This window comes from Dendrobates tinctorius, unplaced genomic scaffold (genome assembly GCF_039654945.1).
Source record: "Dendrobates tinctorius isolate UK_male_01 unplaced genomic scaffold, ASM3965494v1 ptg000008l, whole genome shotgun sequence".
NCBI classification, from domain to species: domain Eukaryota; kingdom Metazoa; phylum Chordata; class Amphibia; order Anura; family Dendrobatidae; genus Dendrobates; species Dendrobates tinctorius.
Genome location: NW_027361676.1, coordinates 65140976 through 65162135, shown reverse-complemented (window position 1 = coordinate 65162135; position 21160 = coordinate 65140976). Strand labels below are relative to the sequence as shown.

At 40.4% G+C, this 21160-nt stretch overlaps 1 protein-coding gene across 10 annotated transcripts in view; it reads right to left on the bottom strand.

The window, feature by feature from the left end:
* TENM3 (teneurin transmembrane protein 3) overlaps positions 1 to 21160 on the bottom strand; it is a 1679324-nt gene that overhangs the window by 173828 nt on the left and 1484336 nt on the right. For 6 of the 10 annotated variants that reach the window (XM_073577886.1, XM_073577891.1, XM_073577897.1 and 3 more), the window contains 2 exons: positions 15040 to 15066; positions 3807 to 3953 (listed from right to left, as the gene is read on the bottom strand). In XM_073577886.1, the coding sequence (XP_073433987.1) occupies positions 3807 to 3953; positions 15040 to 15066 (174 nt within the window). The remainder of the gene's footprint in view (positions 1 to 3806; positions 3954 to 15039; positions 15067 to 21160) is intronic. The other 4 variants (XM_073577894.1, XM_073577896.1, XM_073577934.1 and 1 more) reach the window with 1 other exon arrangement.

Genomic DNA, 21160 nt, shown 5'->3' with positions numbered 1-21160 from the left:
GTATGACCATTTGAATGGGAATCTATCTCGCCAAGTTTTTGTTACCTAATCTAGGAGCAGCATAATGTAGAGACAGAAACCTTGATTCCAGCGATGTATCAATTACTGGGCTACTTGCTGTAGTTTTGATAAACTCACAGTTTTATCAACAGGACACTATCACTAGAATGCAAGTAAACCTGCTTCCATGTAGTCCTTCATGTACATGAGCTTTGTATAACCCTGCCCCTCACCACTGATTGGAAGATTATACAGAAAGCTGCCAATCAGTGGTGTGGGCGGGGTTATACAAGGCTCAGCATTCAGAAAACTGATAGCTTTGCAGCAGATACCCTTTAAGGCTGAAATAATGCACCATGTTATGGCTAAACCAGAACGGAGTCCTGAACATAGTGCGAATATTTTGTTGGTGAGGGGAGTTCATTATCACTGTTTCATTTCTCCTAGTGGCTATGTTAAGTCCACTATACTGTATGAGTAAGGCTAGATTCACACTAGCGTTCAGCAGGGTTGCGGATGGCAGCCTACTTCCTTCTTTCTTCCTTTATTAAGCTCCGCCTACTGCCACACCTCTTCCTTCAGCTCCACCTACGTCTGCATGCGTCCTGCATACCCTATCTTTAACACTGGGTGTGTGGGCCATGCGGATGTATGCTGACCCATACGCATGCGTTATTTTGATGCGCCTGTTGACCGCAACAAAATGCAACTTGTTGTGCTCGGTGCAGCATCTTCTTAAAATCCATTAGTTTATTAAAAAATTAAAATTAATTAAAAAAATGATCAGGGATTATTGATCTGATTCTATAATTTCTATGTTTTTGATGATTGAACATCTTAATGATCTGTATATTTCCCAGCAGAAGGCGCTGGCTACAATATAATCAGAGATTTGTAGGAAAATCTAGACTTCGGCCTGGACTTCACAGGTATGTATAGAGTGAGGACAATATAAAAATGAAAAATGCATATACTGCTACACATTTGCAAGGATCTATTCTCAGCTGAATGTCTCAGCAGGTTTGCCCTCATGATTGTCGAGTGGTGCTTAATGTGCGCCAATAGCACAAGCCGCTTGTTTAAGTAATTGTGTCGAGACACAGCTGCTGACTTATGGCGGGTCATTGGGTGAATCTCTTGGAAGTTTTGCTGCCCCCTGGAGTTTTGGGAACGGCTGCAATATGTATCATGGAAATACTTTGCTGGAGCAAATTGCGCTTAGGAGATTGGAATTGAAATAAATAAATCCCTTTCCTTACATAGGAATGCTGGCGTGCCGAACACAATCCAATCAGCCGCAGCTTCAAATAGCCGGAGCTGTAATCACGAACGGCACTCAAGGGCTACTTAAATAAGATGCAATATTCCTGCTCAAAATGCCTTTGAGTGGCATAAATGCCAAAGTCTACAGTATGAGCTACAAATGTGGCTGGAGAAAGCACAAAATATTTGAATGCCTCTGGGAAGGATGCAATAAAAGTACTCCACTTTTATGGAGTATGTTTATAAAAAGATTATAAGGATGTTGTTCTTTCTAAATAATACATAACTTTACTAAAGATATATGTGCAAGTCCGGGTGAGTCCTACTATTGATTGTTTTAATTAAGGATGTCATTTCTTGGGATGGGAAACAGGACGAACACGGATAACAGTGTTCTGTTAGTTCTATCAATCATCTTATTGGAATCTTGTCATTAAAGTTGACCACACACATTTACTGTGGGTAAGATTGATGGTTGAAATGCCATTAAATGCACAGTGTGCAGGTGAACAATGGCCGTTACTGTCCATACGTGTGCAAGGACCATGGCCACTAATAAACCATCTTTCAGAGGATGTTCTTTCTAACAAACATTGTTGAATGGAAGATCTTTATTCCAACCATCAGGCAAAAAATAAAACAGGTTCAACTTCATTTCAAACAATTAGGGATCGGTCAGGAGAAAAGCTTAATCACTTACCAGAAAAACATTTCTTTCAACTAAGGTCTAATAACTATGGGCATCTTAAAGGGTTAGTCCTAAAATAGCAAATTATCACCTACTCATTGGATATGGAAAAACTTGGTGATGTCTAGAGGTCCAACTCCTGAGATTCTCACTAATCCTGAGGACAAGTCTTCTGAATCCTGAGCTCCTAGATGGAGAAGAGGTGTGCATGCTCTACCTACATTCTGTTCACTTTCTATGGGACTGCAGTAAATAGCCAAGCATGTATATTTCTGCTCCATTCTATAGAGCCCAGTTGTCAGAGTATAGAGTCCTCTTGTCATCATCACTGGAGGGGCAGCAGTTGCATAGCATCTTATGAATAGGGGATAACTTGCAAATTTGGGAATAACCCATCTTTTGTGTTCTGTGTATGTACTGGGTTACCGTATGTGGGTGCATATAGAATGGGTGTGGGTCTACACTGTGTACTCTCCCAGGCTAATAGCAGTGGCAGCTTTGTCTCTGCGGCATGGAAATAAGGATGGTCAGACCCACCGGTCTGGCCACTTTCACAGCACCGTAAGCAGACTCTAAATTATACAGCCTGAAAATGGTGTGTGCTCCTTTCCTAGAGTCTAAAGAGTAACGTTTCTCCTTGGAGAGTGACATGCCTGACATGCCAGGGTAAGGATGCTTATAGGCCCTGCAATGCTCCTCTGGTAAATTAAATATGCAAATTATCTCTTCAGAGAGGAAGAGGACTTGAACTCTAGTGCCACGTATAGGAAGTAGCAATCCTAAAAGTCAATATTGACCCTTTAACGAGGCTTGACACATGATTTAGGATAAAAGCCAAACAAGAATCTCAATATGCAGGCATGTGTTTTGGGGTTTTGCCCATCCTCAGTGCATAGTACGAGTCCTGATTTTGATGTATATATCTAAGTGGTATCGTTTTTCCTTATGGAGAGTGACATGCCAGGGTAAGACTTTTAAAATTGCAATTTCCAGTAGGTGGCGCTAGAGTTCTTGTCCCCTTCCTCTGTGAAGAGTCACTTTGCATACTCCTTTCCTAGGTAACCAGCTACTCTGAGACTGCACACTAGCTGATAACCTAAGCGACGGACTTTACACTATAAGATTAAGAAGCCCTCCCTGAAGGGAATTTTTAATATAAGGTAAATTGCAAAGTTGCTTGCTTTTACAAGAAGTTTGCAATTTTACCTCTTAAAGAACTTGAGCCATCCCCGTTAATGAAATATCTTGTTGCCAAGCAACTTTTCTAGTTTCACATACTCCACTTCGGCATACTGTAAGGTATATTTGCAGTTTAGTATTCATTCTATTGTTCTATCCAAGATAAATTGAGCAGTGAGTGACAGATTCCCCTTACTCTTCTTTACTTTGCATTACCCTATAGTATAAGCATCTTTCTTAGCTCCATCGGTTCATGCCCCTCCAGACCTGCTGGCGTTCTGAATACATTTTCAACAACCGAAAAGTCCTAAAAGTCATTGGCATCAACATGAGCTTCAATACTATTCATAATAATCCTCATTGTCTCCATATGGCGGGTCAAATACAAAGGAACCAAAATAAGAACACATCACTTTGAAAAACAAAAATGGAGCTTAGAGGCATTTGTTCAAAATGTGTCTATAAGCATCAGTTTTAGACTGCAAAACGGAAAAGAAAAAGGTCACGGAAGGCCCACATCATAGCGTCTAGTGAGATTTGAATTTAGCTGAAAAAATAGCAAATTTCGTTTTTGTAAGAATCCATTTCACATAACGATGAGGTGTGCTGACAAAATGTCAGGTACCCATCAAAAGTAAATACATGTAAAAAAAATAGAATAGATATTTCATCTTACCTCCTTCATTGTCCTTACTGTCAGTACACAATGTTTCCATGGCTACATCACATCCAGCTCCTCTCCAACCTGGCTGGCACATACAGTGCCATCCATTTTGGTCTAAAGTGCATCTTCCGTTGCTGTTACAGAGTCCCGGGCAACCTTCTGCAATGACACAGAGATAAGGAGAAAATCAAGTGATCTGGGAAATCCATAGGGTTCTGGCGTCATTGAGCAAAACGTAAGACACTTACAGGCCTTCATCAACAGCGTAAGTACTGTAAAAGCACATGAAGAGAAAGCGGAAGTGCACAAATCACGGTGTCTTCAAATTTTCCATACGAATAGTGAGGAGGGCACCAGAAGTCCATCTAGATCACACGATCCTGACGTCCAGATAACATGGTGCCATTATAAAGTTTGCTTTCCAATATTGATATTTATTTTTGGTTTCCAGAATTGGGACCATTATTTTGTCGGGACAAAGAACTTCAGTTTCCTGCCCCCCAAAAAACTAGATAAAGAACCATGGGTTGACCACAATTAGACAAAAATTTCGAGAAGTTCAACAATATATAGGTGGTATTGAGCTAGAAATACATCGGTTCCTCCATTATCTGGTCTCAGGGTAGACGTGCCTTCATGTGAATTTACAGTGCTTCCGTAACTGCATAAAGTACCCACCAGGACAACTGGTGACAGTACTTTGTGCCGAGAGTACATTCCTTGTTCACATAAGAAGCAAAAGCCCAGAAATAAAGTGAAGCAGCTCAGCGACTAATCTAACAGACATCGGGGGAAATCAGGCTGCAAACAGAGGGGACAAAACTGGACAGGATTTTCAACGTAACGTAGGAGCTGTGCGATCTGGTTACTTAGGACGGACAAAATGAAATACCAGAAGGACCACGAGAAAAGACATTGAAAAGACTCAACAAAAACACTGTAGTGACGTGCTTCAAGACATAGAGCAGAAAGTGAGGTTTTCTTTGTGACAGTCTCCCTAGGGCCTTTGCAGTGTTACCTTTATATCCTATCTTGTCTGCTTTTATGAGCAAGAAGGGAAAATTTATGAAACAAATTACAATATTTTAATAGATCTGAGTATTAAAAGGTTTCAAATGTCTTCAAGTCTGACAATACATATTAAAAATTAACATAATAAACGAAAGAAAAAATAAGCAACGTTCAATGCTCTTTACACTGAAGAAAATTGTAAGGATTATTTTATAAGGAAAGGAAAAATTTAATTGCTATTCATTTTTATTTTCTTTTAGAAAAACTTCTCTATGGGAACTTAATGCAGTGTTTATATCTAGCATCTGTGAGTATTGTTGGATATATAAGGATATAGCTATTCCGACTGTTTTAAACTATGTTTAGAGAATGGATTAAACTAAAATATTTATCATGGTCACTAAGGCTCTGATTCATCAAGATTGGCGTTTTGGCCTGGAGAAGGATGTGCCAAATTTAGTGCATTTTTCATCTGTTGTGCGCCACCACCAGGAAATGTACTTCAGTCACTTTTGTGGTATAAACTATGATAAATTTGCTGTCTGTGCTCGGTCACACCCTCTCCGACTATGCTCCACCTCAGACAGGAGTAAAAACGTCAAAAGTCGCCACATTTTTGTGCAACTGTTTGTTATATATCAGGATTTTGGTCAAAACTGTTTAGTCATTCAGCCCTTGTATGGTTTAGTATAAAAAAATGTAAAAGGTAACTATATTTTAAAAACCGTCTTAAATTTGTGGATGTGAACCCGTTATTTAGAAAAAAAGAGCTTAAAGTTGGTCTGCAGACAAAAAAATTAACAAGAATATTAAAAAAAAGATGTACGGTTTACTGTTTTGTAATTGATTGGGAGACAAGGAGGTGTAAGTTAAAGGAGTGTTCCTGGTTTTTCATGAAAATATGCAGCCACTCTATGTGACTGCAGACTTGGCTTACATGACGAACAGTGCACGCTGTGGGGATTCTCTGGTGCTGCCGATGAGACTAAGAGGTCATGTAACTTGTATTGAGCAAGGCCGTGCAAGACTAGTTGGAATGTGGCTGGCAGTATGACCAGTCCGTCTCGCCACTGACATCTGATAATCCCCAAAGTGTAAGCTGCGCAAGGTGTGAGGATTCGTAAGTTGCAGAAAAACTTGGACATCCCCTTTAAAGTGACTTTCTACCCTAGGACTGAAAAGCAACTATACATTTCTCATTTCTCCTATGTGCTGCCTTCTGTTTGCATACCGGCTCAGGTTTTATTTCCTGTTTTCCCGCTTCCAATATGGGCATGTGCTGAAATAATTCTAAACCACACCTCCACTGGCTTTCCTATCCCATAGCACAAAGAAGGCAAGGTTTAGACTTACCACATCACTGTTGATGCCAATACGGTAGCCATCTTGGAACACAATGCTAAACTGAGCAGAGGAAGGCAAATAGGGGGCATCAGGTACGGTGACTAGAATTGTAAAATGTATTCTCACTTTTCCATCCCCTGATGGAGGGCCAGTTTTCACTCCATCAATACTATTTCGGACTTCTACATGAATATAAGATTATAAGATGTCCCTATATACTAATGGTACATAAGGGAAGTAAGTGGCTTCAGGAGACAACCACTGTAGGGTAGCAGTACCAGAAAAAAGTAAGGACTTGCAAGCTGGTAGCTGAAAGCACAGCTTTCTGAGGTTACATGTGCAGTCACCGAGGTTAAGAAGTCTTAGAATAGCTAAAGTCTGCATCTGCTAGATTAACAATAAGGACATAGCCTAAATAATGAGGCTAAGGGGCAGTTAATGAGCAGCGTTTGATGATGGGAGTTAGAAGTGAGGAGACTATGAATGAAAAATTTCAAATTAATTTTTTAATTTGGATATACCTACATATGACCTGGAGTCTGAGAATGATATTGGGTCACTGCGCTATAGAGGTAACAACAGTATACACAGCTAATGCCATGACAAATAACAACATGGAAGAAATAACACGCTAAATGGATAAAACAAAAAAGAAAATAATAGACTGCTGACAATACTTCATTTATTACATGCATCGTCATATATATATGGCTCATTGTTACACTGCAAGATTACTGTGAATGGGCATTCCTACAAATGTTCGTATTGCAATAATCATGCAGTCTAAATAGGATCTCGATCACCTGATGAAAGAACAGAAGGCTCGTTTGTCGGGTGGAATGATTTTTGTGCTACACAAAAGATTCTTGTTCACGGCATCTAATCGACCTATGTAACCATGACTTGTGCTGCCTAGAATAAAGGACGACTTTGGATCTATTACAGATCGTTTGGTGCCCATTAGAAGCGCCGTCCGTCTGTATAAATAGGCAATTGTAGTGCCGCACATCAACTATTGTAAATGGATGTTCCCATCTACATTGGAGCCTCCATCAAAGATTCCTTCACATCTACTGGATAAGAATAACATCGCATGCTGCACCATTTTTACAAGTAAAATGAAGGAAACAATGATAAAAACTTGATGGACGCCATTATAGTCAACCGGCGCTGTCAAGCCAATGGTGACTATAATGTGATGGATCCAGCACTGACTTTATTCGCATTGCCCTGTCCTGATGGCGCTGTAGAACAATGGAATTAATTAACACAAAAGCGAACAAAGCCTGAAAAAGTGATTAGAAAATAATAATCACACTAACAATACACACTAATTAAACACTAATCTAATAAGGAATCAGTCGGGACTCATTATTTGAGTAACAGGTTACACAGAGGAACATTGAGGTAGCGCTGTCTCCTGGAACTAATCGTACAAGGCTCAACCTCCATGTGATATGTCAGAAGAAAGACATACAATAAAGAAGACTGTAGAATTACGTCTCCACAACAGTGTCAATAATTATCATGAGAATAGAACGTTATGTCTCTCTATGTTTGATTTCACCGTTCACTGCTTAATTTGGGTGCTATTGTCGCTAATTATAATTTATTGGTTCCCTGATTCATATCGTGTAATGAACAAGTTATCATTCTCCGCATATTATCATAACTCATTGGGATGTGTCTGTTTTATCTTAGATGATGGTGGATGGGCTCACATTATTTGGTCAAATTTTTTGCTAAGCATCTCATGTGTATTTTTCCTAAATTTCAAAATCCATTTTGCTATTCACACTTCACGTATTTCACATTGACAGGCTTTAACATGATTGAGTGCAACCATTTTCATAGTTTGATATGTAAGTTGTTTTATCTTAGAACTATAGGTGAATGTTCTACATTGCCTCAACTAAAATGTGTCTGTCTATTATCTATCTATCTATCTATCTATCTATCTATCTATCGAAAATCTATGTATCATCTATTATCTATCTATCTATAATCTATCTATATCTATTATCTATCTCTCTATAGTATCTATCTATCTATAACACAGGTCAACGAAAAAAAATTTTTTTTCTGGTGTCCAAAATATTTTAATGAATTTGGGGTATTTTTGGGGTGCTGATTCTGAATATGTCATCAGTTTTGCCAGATTGGCTCAAGTTTTTGAGATTTTTGGTATCTTATTTATAGCACTTGTTGGTAAATGCGACGCATCATCTCATTAATTTCTTTGGATTAGTACTTGAACTGAGCAGTTCTCAATATAGTTTTGTGTTAATTAGTGTTCTAAAAGTTTGTTCATAGCTTGATTTTTGCACTAACTTTATGTTGTTGTCTGTTTTCCAGTGAAAAGCATGAACTCATCATGAAGAAGTTGTCTTAACGATCCAGACTCATTCTGTTACATTTGTGGTGAATATACACTGCCAAAACATAGAAGAAACATAACACACTTCGTAAAAAAAGTGTATTTTGCCTATTTTGGGGTTATGCTTGGGGACCAAGACAAGTTTTGGGCACCACACATAGTGTGCAAAGCATGTATCGAATTATTACGAAAATGGAGCAAAGGACAAAGAAAAAGCTTCAAATTTGGTGTTCCAATGGTGTGGAGAGAGCCAAAAAATCATCATGATGACTGTTATTTATGGTAAACACAGGTACAGGCACATCTTCACAATGAGGGACAGGCCTTCTTGCAGATTCCATGTTACTCCCATTTTCGTTTCTTATGCTTATTGAATCCTTGCACTTGCACTGCACAGAAATAACAGTCATCATGATGATTTTTTGGCTCTCTCCACACCATTGGAACACCAAATTTGAAGCTTTTTCTTTGTCCTTTGCTCCATTTTCGTAATAATTCGATACATGCTTTGCACACTATGTGTGGTGCCCAAAACTTGTCTTGGTCCCCAAGCATAACCCCAAAATAGGCAAAATACACTTTTTTTACGAAGTGTGTTATGTTTCTTCTATGTTTTGGCAGTGTATATTCACCACAAATGTAACAGAATGAGTCTGGATCGTTAAGACAACTTCTTCATGATGAGTTCATGCTTTTCACTGGAAAACAGACAACAACATAAAGTTAGTGCAAAAATCAAGCTATGAACAAACTTTTAGAACACTAATTAACACAAAACTATATTGAGAACTGCTCAGTTCAAGTACTAATCCAAAGAAATTAATGAGATGATGCGTCGCATTTACCAACAAGTGCTATAAATAAGATACCAAAAATCTCAAAAACTTGAGCCAATCTGGCAAAACTGATGACATATTCAGAATCAGCACCCCAAAAATACCCTAAATTCGATGAAATATCTTTGGCACCAAAAATGCTGTTGACCAGTGTAATCTATCTATTATCTATCTATCATCTATCTATCTATCTATCTATCTAAATGTAAAAAAATCAGGCAGCACTCCAGTTCAAGGAAAAATTGTGGACTTTAATCCAGCACCAAGTGGTGCAACGTTTCGACCTCACAGCACGGTCTTTGTCAACCGCATGACCGCATATGGCGAGTACAGCTTTTTTCCCTTTGTCATTTCCACTCCGAACCCCACTCCACCAATATTCCCGCTCCTAAAATAAAACACGCTACAAATTGAATTCTTTGGATAATTTTTGGCCACAGCGGCCAAGTTTATTAACAAACAATAACATGTGACAATAAGCAATAATATATACTCAGAATGTAAAAATATGAGGGGAGGGTTCTTGGAGCTAAAAGATCTGGCTAAAACATTTTTGGCCAGAAACCAATGGGAAAAACTTGACCACCATGTTACCCTCAGCCGTCCATCCCCAGCTCGAGGGCACCGTAATTCCCGTTCCGGGAGACTAACCACCAGAGCTCCCGAGGTAAAACCCCATCCAGAGCCCATAACTAAAAGCCAGATCCACCCCATACCATTTTAAAACTGCAGGGAATTTTACTTCCAATTCCTTCCCCGACCAATCCTCGTCAAATCCAAGAACCCCACCCCCGCCAACCTAGCCACTGTGACGATAGAAACACCAAACTATACATATAAACTGCCTATTCACATGTGCTATCCTCACATCCCGCCCGTTTGTTTTAGATCCCTTCAGCCTTTTTTTTTTAATTGTAACCCCCTACCCCAACTGCCACGTACTACAACATAAATGGGAGGGTGGGTGGGTCTTCCAGTTCCTGCTCCCAGAGGTATAATGCAGTTTTTCCCACACTTTCTCCCAACTACCCCGAGCAGCCCCCACCTAAAACTCCTCCCATACCCCATCCCAACCGTTCAGGTCACCGAGACCATAGATATTTGAAAAAAAACCTTCCCGCCCATTGCAGTCATGGGGGCTTCCCCTCAGGCTGTGTCCTACCCCAGCCCCATCTTTACTCAGAAAGTATTGCACCCAAAATCTGCTTAAGTTTGTGCTGCTGTCTGTTTTTTCTATTTATCTATCCATCTATCTATCTATCTGTCTATCTATCTACAGTACAGCATCTATCTATTTATATCTATTCATCCATCTTCTAGCCTTCCATCTCTACTGTATCTAGCCTCACATAGTGGTTAATAAATGGTTAACATCTAAGACCTCCACTTGATTAAATTTTACTAACAATATGAACCAGGCAAATCCAGTTATTAACAAGGATATTATGTCTCCCTGACTCCAGCCTAATTATTAGCAGCGTTATCTTTGCAAATTGGAGGGCATATTTTGCTTAGCAAGCAGAATTTAAGGCAAGGTACTTTATAAAGCTGAATGTGCCCGTTGCTTTTTATTTCTTCCTTAAAATGTGGTTCCTAATTGACTTTTATCCCTGAATAACTTGATACAAAATGTTCTAATGGCTCCGCTTCCTCCTTATAATTAGGACTTTCAGAGATGAGAGGGCCGCTGTCTCAGTTAACCTGTTCGGTGGGGGACGTAACATTTGTTGTAGGTCAATGTGACATTAATGGGGAAATTATAGCGCTGACATTTTTAAAGGTGCATTAGTAATCCGTTAGATCGTGATAGTGCTCGCCCATGCAACACAGTTTTTGGCACAGACATCTTAGCCTGTATAATATCTAGATATTGGACTGTATAGAAATATGCAGCGACAAAAGACACAATGGCAACTTCGGGGGAACATGCACACACGGGTGACACTGAAATTGGGGAACGAGCGATGCAGAGTGTAGTGCAACATTTCATCAGCTCCAAAATCTTCTCTCATGGCGGCCATCTTTAAGACATACGTAAAATGCCATTTGTAGAGTCTCCGATAATAAAACTGCATCAGCTTCGATTAGAATTGCAGAATAGGAATTGGATGGAGATCGGCTATGCTGCGTCATTATTAGCGTGAGTTTTTAATTCTTGACATTTTTAGGCTTTTTTTTCCAGAGGTGGAGGTTTCCTCCTTTGACCCAACCCATGAATGGGTTTCTCTTTTTTCTTTGCTCTTAATGGTTAAAGATGGCTGCCTTCAACTTGCAGTGCAATTTGCCAACGTGACTTTGGTAGCATTGCTTACGTTTTGTAAAATGTACAAATAAGAATTACTGATATTCAGAACGAAAGGGAAGAGCATGTAAGAACTGATGTAACACAGGTGGGCGAGCACCTTCATTTTACATTATTACAGTCTATGTACCAGAATGCCAAATATTTTAGTCGGAATTTTATTTTTTTGAGTTCCGCACCATTTAGAAACAATTAGATTTTTTAGCTCATAATGTATTCATTATAATTGGTTCTTATTTTAATTACGATTTTCCTCTTGTATGTCCATAGCCTGCTGGTTACACTACAAGATTGTAGTTTTTCCATAAAGTGTTTTATACTAATGTTACAGCTATAGTTTTTGTTACCTGCCAAACTGTTCTTAGAAAATGTATCCACTGAGAAACGGTAACAGAACAAGTCTATGAAGTCATAAAAGTAATAAAAATTAAGAAACTAAACATGATTTTAAAAAGTGTAATTAACTAGATGAAAAGTGTCCGTCTCAAATTGTTCTTTTTAAAAAAAAATGATGAAAATGGGGCAGATTTATGAAAACTGTCTACAAGGAAAAAGAACAATAGCAACCAATCACAGCACAGCTTTTTTTTTCCAGAGCCGAATACAATATGAAAGCTGCGCTGTAATTGGTGGCTATGGGCAATAATCATTGTCTTGATAGACATGACCATCATATTAGGCCCCCATTGTAGAAAAAAAATTGTGGCTGACAATAGTCTTTTAAGTCAGTAACAATTTTAGGATCTGTGCACCCTGTGTTAAGCTTTATATTTGTCATGTATGCTAGGTAAAACAGCTGGGGTATTAAAAGGAACCTGTCACCAGAAAAAACGCTATTAACCTGCAGATATGGGGCTACTCTATAGGTTATTAACGTTACTAACCTGCCCGGTGCCTGCACTTACCCGGACACTGCAGGGAGAAAATGAATTTTATTCCCCCCGACAGCATTGAGGTTTCAGTCACGGTGGCGGCGCTGGTTCAGTCACCGCTCTGAGTATACAGAGCGGAGGCAGTAACTGCTCCCCGGCCCGGACTGACAGCCAGCCCCAATGCAGAGGCAGTATCAGTCTGTGAACTGAATGACCCGGTGCCGCCCCCGTTACTGAAACTTAATTGCTGACGAGAGAATAAGATTCATTTTCTCCCCATAATGTTTGGCTAAGTGCAGGCACTGGGCAGGATAATAACACTATTACCATGTAGATTAACCCCATATCTGCATGTAATCACATTTTTTCTGGTAAGAGGTTTCCTTTAAATGGGTTTCAGTAAAGAAAAGCAAAACACAAATGTGCCCTTTTTGTCTCTGTAACGTCGGGTTACCTTTTAGTACTTGAATAGGAAAGTGCAGCAGATTACGTTTTCCTCTATTGTTGGCTGCTACAAAACGAGAACAGTGTGGAATCTTTTTTTTTTGAGCAATGTCAGTTACAGTAATGGACAAGAAATGCCACATTGCCTAAACATTGCCATTTGTTGGGAAATCATTCTAATCTATAAAGTACTGAATACTGAAACTCAGTGCGCATAGCCGAAAAAATGTGAATTAGACGCATGTCTATATTTTGGAATTGTCTGTCATTGACTCCCGTATTGAAAAGCACAGGAATCTAAGCCTTTCCATGCAGACCGATTTAATGTTCCTGACAAGGCCTGAGATGTACTATAATGTCTGATTACTCAAATTGAATCCAACTTCCTCATATATACCTTAGAGACTATGAATATCGGGATTATGGAACAAACATTAAAGAGTAACTAAACTTTTTTACTTTTCTTAGTTATCTTCCAGTCATTTTAAAGTTATGAATTTTTGTAATATACTTTATTACATTATTTTGCTTCCTTTTCTTCCAAACACTACTCTGTGGTACTGTTTCAATGCCAAGTTCATGTTCCTTTAGAAGCTGCTTTCAACTGCTGCTAGTCAATAACTGAACGCTATATTGAAACTGTTTGTGTACAAACCCCCACACTCAGACTGGGAGATTTCCATACACTGACTGTTTTGCTGCGTAGGCTCTAAAGGAGCAGGAACTGGTCACTGAAACAGTAATGCATCATCCTTTTTGGGAGAGATGGAAGTAAAATAATCTAACAAAGGAAATTACAATATATATCACTATCTGTATATATAGATAAATCTTTAGATATTTGTATATATATAGATATATATATATATTACTTTGCAATATCTGGAGGATAATTAAATTAAAAAAAGTTTAGTGTCTCCTTAAGGCACAGGCAATCGTTACCGATAAATCTCAAAGGGGTTCTTTTTGGCGTGAGGCTAATATTTTATTGGTATTTATGGGGAAATATTGAAGAAGAAACTAAGCCTGACATTTTACTAACATGGAGTTAAATAAAAAATGAAGCAAAACATACCGTCATTATCTACTAGTACGGAAAATACGCAGTAAGGCGCTGGAAAACACTACTTTCAGTACATTTAGTGCATTAGGTGGAAATTAAATTGGCTACGGTATGTTAGACAAATGAAGGCCACATTGTAAATGGCAGAAATAACCTTCAATATAAAAAGGGTTATGGCAATAGAAATAAAAAAAAAAGAGTAAATAAAATTGCTCATAATATCTACATTTTAAATTATTAATAGAAAATGTGTAAATTCTAATGTATGTATGTATGCAGTGTAGTATGAATTGTATATACTGTTAATATATATTTTTTTCATTTAATTATTTTACTGGGAAATGATTTTCTACATTCAATTTTAAACAATTCAACAAAAAGCGGATTAATGTCATATTACCGCTGAAAAAGGCTATACGTTTAGCTGATTTTAAAGGGCATATATTTCATGAATATAAATTAATACAAATTGCAGGTTTGTTCTAAAGTGAAAACATTTGGCATAATAGAACTCTGCAGTAAACACATTGTGCACAATATATGACTAATTCACATTTCCACAATTTTAACAGATTCACCTCCTTCCCCCAAAAAAATGAAGTATACGTCAGATAGTCAGGTATACCCTTAAGTGGTAGAATAATTTTAAGTACTCAGTATAAGCAGTTGTGGGGTGAAAAAATTGGAACAAAATAAAATTGCAGTGGTTTTTATCCCTTCTAGTGCCAGCAGAGTGATTGCATTTCTTATTATTTTTTTTACTAAAAAAATTAACACAAAGAAGAACCAAAACTATGTAAAACAATAAAAAAAAAAATAATTAGCAAACGCTATACATGTAATAATGCACACATACAAACAGCATTGGTCAATTGAGGAGAGGAGGGTGGGAGTCATGATATTTAGCTGAGTGTATGACATATAGAAATTGGGGTACATATTACTGTATATATACTCCAATTTGTTAAGGTTAAACAAGCAGAAAGAATACAGTACCTTTAACTATTTTATCCAAATAGTGAGCTTGTAAAGTTGAGAAGGGGAGAAGAACAAGACAGACATTTCAGGACATTAACTGTTAGCAGAGGCATGCAGAAATAAAGATCATTTGAGGCTAGGGAAGGAAAATTACGGTTAGGTCAGAATCATTGGTTAAGATTTCCAGACCAACTAAATAAACCTGATAATTCCATGTATCAACCCTTGATTCACTCCTAGTGACATTTATGCCCGAGCCCTGGGTTTACGATTCAGGCATGTGGCTTGAATATAATATTTGCCAATGATAATTTCATATAGAAGATATGGAACAAATACATATGAAAAATAAATTGCTAAGTTATTGGCATTCTTTTACTAATCCTTGATTTAAAATTGATAATTACATATAAAAAGTAGAGTACATATATACATACCTAACTAATGGGGTTTCTATAACTGACCTGAAAAATGCATCCTCTCTATGTTGGTAACATGTTAAAGATCAGCGCTTAAGGTTTAATACTATGTAGACCACTGGGCGGACACAGACAGAAAACGGCCCCTGAGCGTGAACAATATATGGGCCCTTTCCAGTCCAAGAGCTCATCATCATGCACAATTCTACCTGCTTTGGAAGAGGAAATGGGGCGCCTAACCTTTTGGGCCATTGTGTGAATGCACAGGTTGCACCAATGATATGTCAGTCCTTGATTTGGACCCTCCTCTATTATTCTGATAACACACGGAATCCATATAGTTCTTTATTCTGGAGCCATGGGAAATCTGTTCACTGTCTTATGGAAACTCAGAAAGACATTGTATTAAAGGTAAAGTACTGTCAAAACATGGTATGTAATATAATGAATTCCACATACTTTATATGCACACCTAAAATTACACTGAAAAGTGGATTTTTAGGAGGGGGTCAGTTTACTGATACCCAGTATACATAAAAATGGTGGAGCTGAAAATCTTTCACACCAAAGCACATTTGACAACAGCCACAATTTTGCAGGAACAATCCTGTGATCACAAAAAAGTGTATCTGAACAAAGCCACACCTAAAAGTGGGCAGTGGAAAGAGGGCGGACTTAATTGTTATGGGGGCGTTATATATATATACAGATTATCCATAATACATGGATAAAGGGAGGATATCTCAAAGAGGTGGTCTATTTTTTGAGGTTTCACTGTATGTAACTATATTTGAGAACATTTAGAGATAAAGCATAGACTTCTACGGGTGGCATTTCATGGCGCTGTACAAATCAGCGCTCATATACGACAATAATATATTACTTCAGAGTCAGTCTTAAAAAGAGGTAGATGGTTCAATTACAGTGCTACTGTAATAACAACTATGTATGTCATGATCCAGCGTGGATCTGACAGATTAAATGGATAAGTGAACTTTTTTTCCTTTGGCTAGGTGCCAAAGTGATGTGATTGCCCCCGGTGGCCATTAGAATTATTACATGTGTTGTCGTTCATTCTAAGTTGCCCCGGTGGTGGTGAGCGGTAGTGCACTTTAGTTTCTTTGGTTTAGTGCACGTAATTATAAATCAGGTGTGAGGCTCTTTAAAAGAGTTCAGGTGTGTTTGATGACTGTGGGTGAGATTGTGAGTTAGTCATTCACAAGGAGGCCTGGATGAGGAAGGAGCTGAACATGAGTCCTGCGCAGCCCAGCCAGAGGGGACGAGTGGCAGCTATGTGGTCTGCAAGAAGGGCTGGCATGGCATGGTGGAGTCACAGTTTATGGTGTCGGCAGGAAGTGCTTGCATGGCTTGGTGGAGTGACGACTATGGAGAGAGTTACACTCAGCATGTAGAACTTGGTTGCTGAGAGCTGGACTCAAGCATGCTTGAATTTTTGGGCAGAAGCTGAACTCATCTTTGGGACTCTGTTACTGGACTTCTGCAATTGGTGGTGGACTCTGCTCCAAGGCTGCCCTATGGTGAAGGATACAGTTATGGTGATGGATCCGGGTGGAGGAGAAGATGCACACAGGTGGTGGGCTCTGTTGCTAGGAGCGTACGCAACAGAGCAAAGCTAAGTGGTGTTTCCCCTGTACTGTCATTTTCCCTCATGTGTGTTTAGTGCAGTGGTGGGATTAGTTTCCGCACCGACCAATTCCCTAGTGAGGGTTTAGGTTCAGGGCGAGCTAGGGTTTTTAGGTTCCTGTGCGTTGCCCGGTGCGGAACCGGCATAGGGAACGATAGGAGTGCTGGGACACTGGCTCAGGGGAGTACAGGAGGTCTCCACTTCCCTATTCCCTATTGCAGGGCCCACCATTGTTAATGTTACCCAAGTTCCCCTTTATTATTTAAATTCACCTTACTGAAGGCGGGGTTTCCAGACTACTTTATATATACGTGTAATATCTAAATTCGCCAGTTGGAGGCGGTGTATCCAGCTGCACGTGTTATTATTTAAATTCGCCCCACTGGAGGCGGTGTATCCAGGGTCACGTGTGTCATATGGGTTCGCCTTGCGGTACTCGCTGCGTCCAGACACACGTGACCGTGACTTTATCACCAACCATACATTTTTTTTTCTGGTGAGCTTTGGCCATGTGGAGACCTGTGAATAATTGCTGCCGGGCCTCACTGAGGTGAGTGGGGAGCGGCATGGTGTGTTAGAGCCGCTGCAGCGCAGTTATCAGGGTCTGGGGCCTCTGCTCAGGCAACCAGGAAATCAAAATGGCGGCTTTGGCAAATTGCGGGTCTGTCAAAGGCCCCCTAGAGTCGCTGCTGGGGAGCAGGACTTGTTCATACAGGTGGACGTAACCTGACAGGTGGGTAAAGTTGGTGATCTCCATGGTGCTGTCTGGGGTTCCCCGAGGTGAAGGGGTACGTCCCTGTAGTGAGCAGACTGGTGATAGTCCGCAGGGCTCACACCAAATCTTCAATACCACCGAAGAAGCCGCCCCCTCCTGGTCGTGTGGAGGAAGGCGACCAGCGAGTGTATTTTTCCTCCGTGTCCCTGTGGCTTTGGTAAAAGCCCCCTAGAGTCGCTGCTGGGGAGCGGGACTTGTTCATACAGGCGGACGTAACCAGACAGGTGGGTGGAGTTGGTGATCCCCATGGTGCTGTCTGGGGTTCCCCGAGGTGAAGGGGTACGTCCCTGTAGTGAGCAGACTGGTGTATAGTCCGCGGGGCTCACGCCAAATCTTCTATACCACCGAAGAAGCCGTGCCTCCGGGTCGTTTGGAGGAAGGCGACCAGCGAGTGTATATTTCCTCCATATTCCTGTCCCCTTCTCCTCCAGGTGTGAGCAGCAGGTGCGCTGCGGGGGAGTGGGGGCATATCTCAACCCTCGCCATTAACCAACCCTAGGAGGCACAGACTTCATGGTGAAAGGGTTGGAGGGTGGTGTCCCTTGGTAAATAGCGGGGGTGTGAGTGTGGTGACAGCAGGGGGACGCCCCTGTTGTCGAGTCCAGAATGAGTTCACCAAAATATGACAAACGAATGTGTGGCAATAAACGTTCAGGTCCGGACCTGTGTGTGAACGAGCATGTATGGGTTGCCACCAAAAAACATCTTGTTGAGGTGTGTTGTGGAGTCTGATCAGATCATAGCAAACATACACATACATGGTCTTGTTCCCCAGGTCGGCGCTGGGGAGATGAGTGGTGCCTCCAGAACATGCATTGCCAATACCAGCGGTGCGTTTGTCATTAACCTTAAGTGTCAGGTAGTGGTGGGGTGAACTCAGGATCTGGGCATCCCCGTTGTAGGTGTTTCTCTAATGAGGAGTGGTCTTGAGGGTCCAGAGGCACCTCATTAAGGAAGGGGTACTGTCATGATCCAGCGTGGATCTGACAGATTAAATGGATAAGTGAACTTTTTTTCCTTTGGCTAGGTGCCAAAGTGATGTGATTGCCCCCGGTGGCCATTAGAATTATTACACGTGGTTTCGTTCATTCTAAGTTGCCCCGGTGGTGGTGAGCGGTAGTGCACTTTAGTTTCTTTGGTTTAGTGCACGTAATTATAAATCAGGTGTGAGGCTCTTTAAAAGACTTCAGGTGTGTTTGATGACTGTTGGTGATATTGTGTTCGTCATTGGGGAAGCAAGCCTAGGTGAGGAAGTAGCTGAACATGAATCCTGCGCAGCCCAGCCAGAGGGGACGAGTGGCAGCTATGTGGTCTGCAAGAAGGGCTGGTATGGCATGGTGGAGTCACAGTTTATGGTGTCGGCAGGAAGTGCTTGCATGGCTTGGTGGAGTGATGACTATGGAGAGAGTTGCACTCAGCATGTGGAACTTGGTTGCTGAGAGCTGGACTCAAGCATGCTTGACTTTTTGGGCAGGAGCTGAACTCATCTTTGGGACTCTGTTACTGGACAGCTACAACTGGTGGTGGACTCTGCTCCAAGGCTGCACTATGGTGAAGTATCCAGTTATGGTGATGAATCCAGGTGGAGGAGAAGATGCACACAGGTGGTGGGCTCTGTTGCTAGGAGCGTACGCAACAGAGCAAAGCTAAGTGGTGTTTCCCCTGTATTGTCATTTTCCCTCATGTGTGTTTAGTGCAGTGGTGGGATTAGTTTCCGCACCGACCAATTCCCTAGTGAGGGTTTAAGTTCAGGGCGAGCTAGGGTTTTTAGGTTCCTGTGCGTCGCCCGGTGCGGAACCGGCATAGGGAACATTAGGAGTGCAGGGACACTGGCTCAGGGGAGTTCAGGAGGTCTCCACTTCCCTATTCCTTATTGCAGGGCCCACCATTGTTAATGTTAACCAGGTTCCCCCTTTATTATTTAAATTTGCCTTACTGGAGGCGGGGTTTCCAGATTTACGTGTAATACTGGAGGCGGTGTATCCAGGGTCACATGTGTCATATGGGTTCGTATATTTAGAAAATTAGGAAGGGGAAAGGGAAATTTGTGCTCACCAAAATAGTCCTGTAAGCCAGTCGTGCCTAGGGATCAAATGGCTGACCACCATGTGTTGCAAACATGAAGAGAGAAGGAAGATCCGGCACTGGAGACTTGATAAAATCCACGATAAGTTTTATTCACATAATAATGATAAAACCATAAAGGGGAAAACAGACCCCCACGCCTGACGCGTTTCGAACCTTACACCAGGTTCTTCCTCAGAGGCATGAAACAAAACAGTTCACAAAATGATTATAAACATTCCTAATCAGCAGAGGGACTCCACACATGTGTATAATCAAAGAGGCAGACAACTAAGCCCTCAAATCACTGGTGGAGTCACTCCCTTGCAAGAAGAAAGAAAAAAAAAGGAAAAGACCTAAACAACAATGGACAAGACATAGAATATATAAAAACATGTGCAATACACACGTATAAATGCATAAATACATAGCAACTATCAAATGACAAAAAAAACAAAAAAAACACCAAGAATCTCAGCACTCAATAGAAATACAAAAGATCACTAAGTACTATCTTCAGGTGTGTGGCTGCCCGATGGGGTCAAAATTTTCTCCTACTCTGGCCAACTTATATATGTCCTTTTGAGAGAACAAATATATATATACTATGGATAATCCCTATTTAGACAATGTATTGTGGTGGGGGAGATACATTGATGACGTGATCCTATTGTGGTTTGATCGTTGTGATGTATCTCCCTCTCCTGGCATGCTTAAGTTTTTTGAGTATATTGGGACTAATTCTTTGAATATTAAATTCACCCACGAAATACATGGCATTTGTGCCACATATCTGGATGTTAAAATTATGGGAGATGTCAAAACGGGGAATATATATACTTCCCTATATAGAAAAGATACCAGTGGTAATGCCATATTGCATGCGGATAGTTGTCACCCGCCACATGTGATACGAAATTTACCGTTGGGTGAATTAATCCGTGCCAAAAGATCATGCTCTAATGACGCTCTTTATGAATCCGAGTGTCGTAAAATTTGCACCAGGCTATCAAAAAGGGGTTATAAGAACTGGATGTTAAATAGGGCTATTAAGAAAGTGGATAACAAAACTAGGAGTAGTTTATTGCAGAATGACATGGTACACACTAATCAAAATAAAAATATTCCCACTTTTTCTACCGCTTTCAGTTCAGATTACAAGGGTGTTATTAAGATCATAAATAAACATCTTCCCTTACTGCATCAAGATCCAGTCTTATCGCAGATATTGGCTGG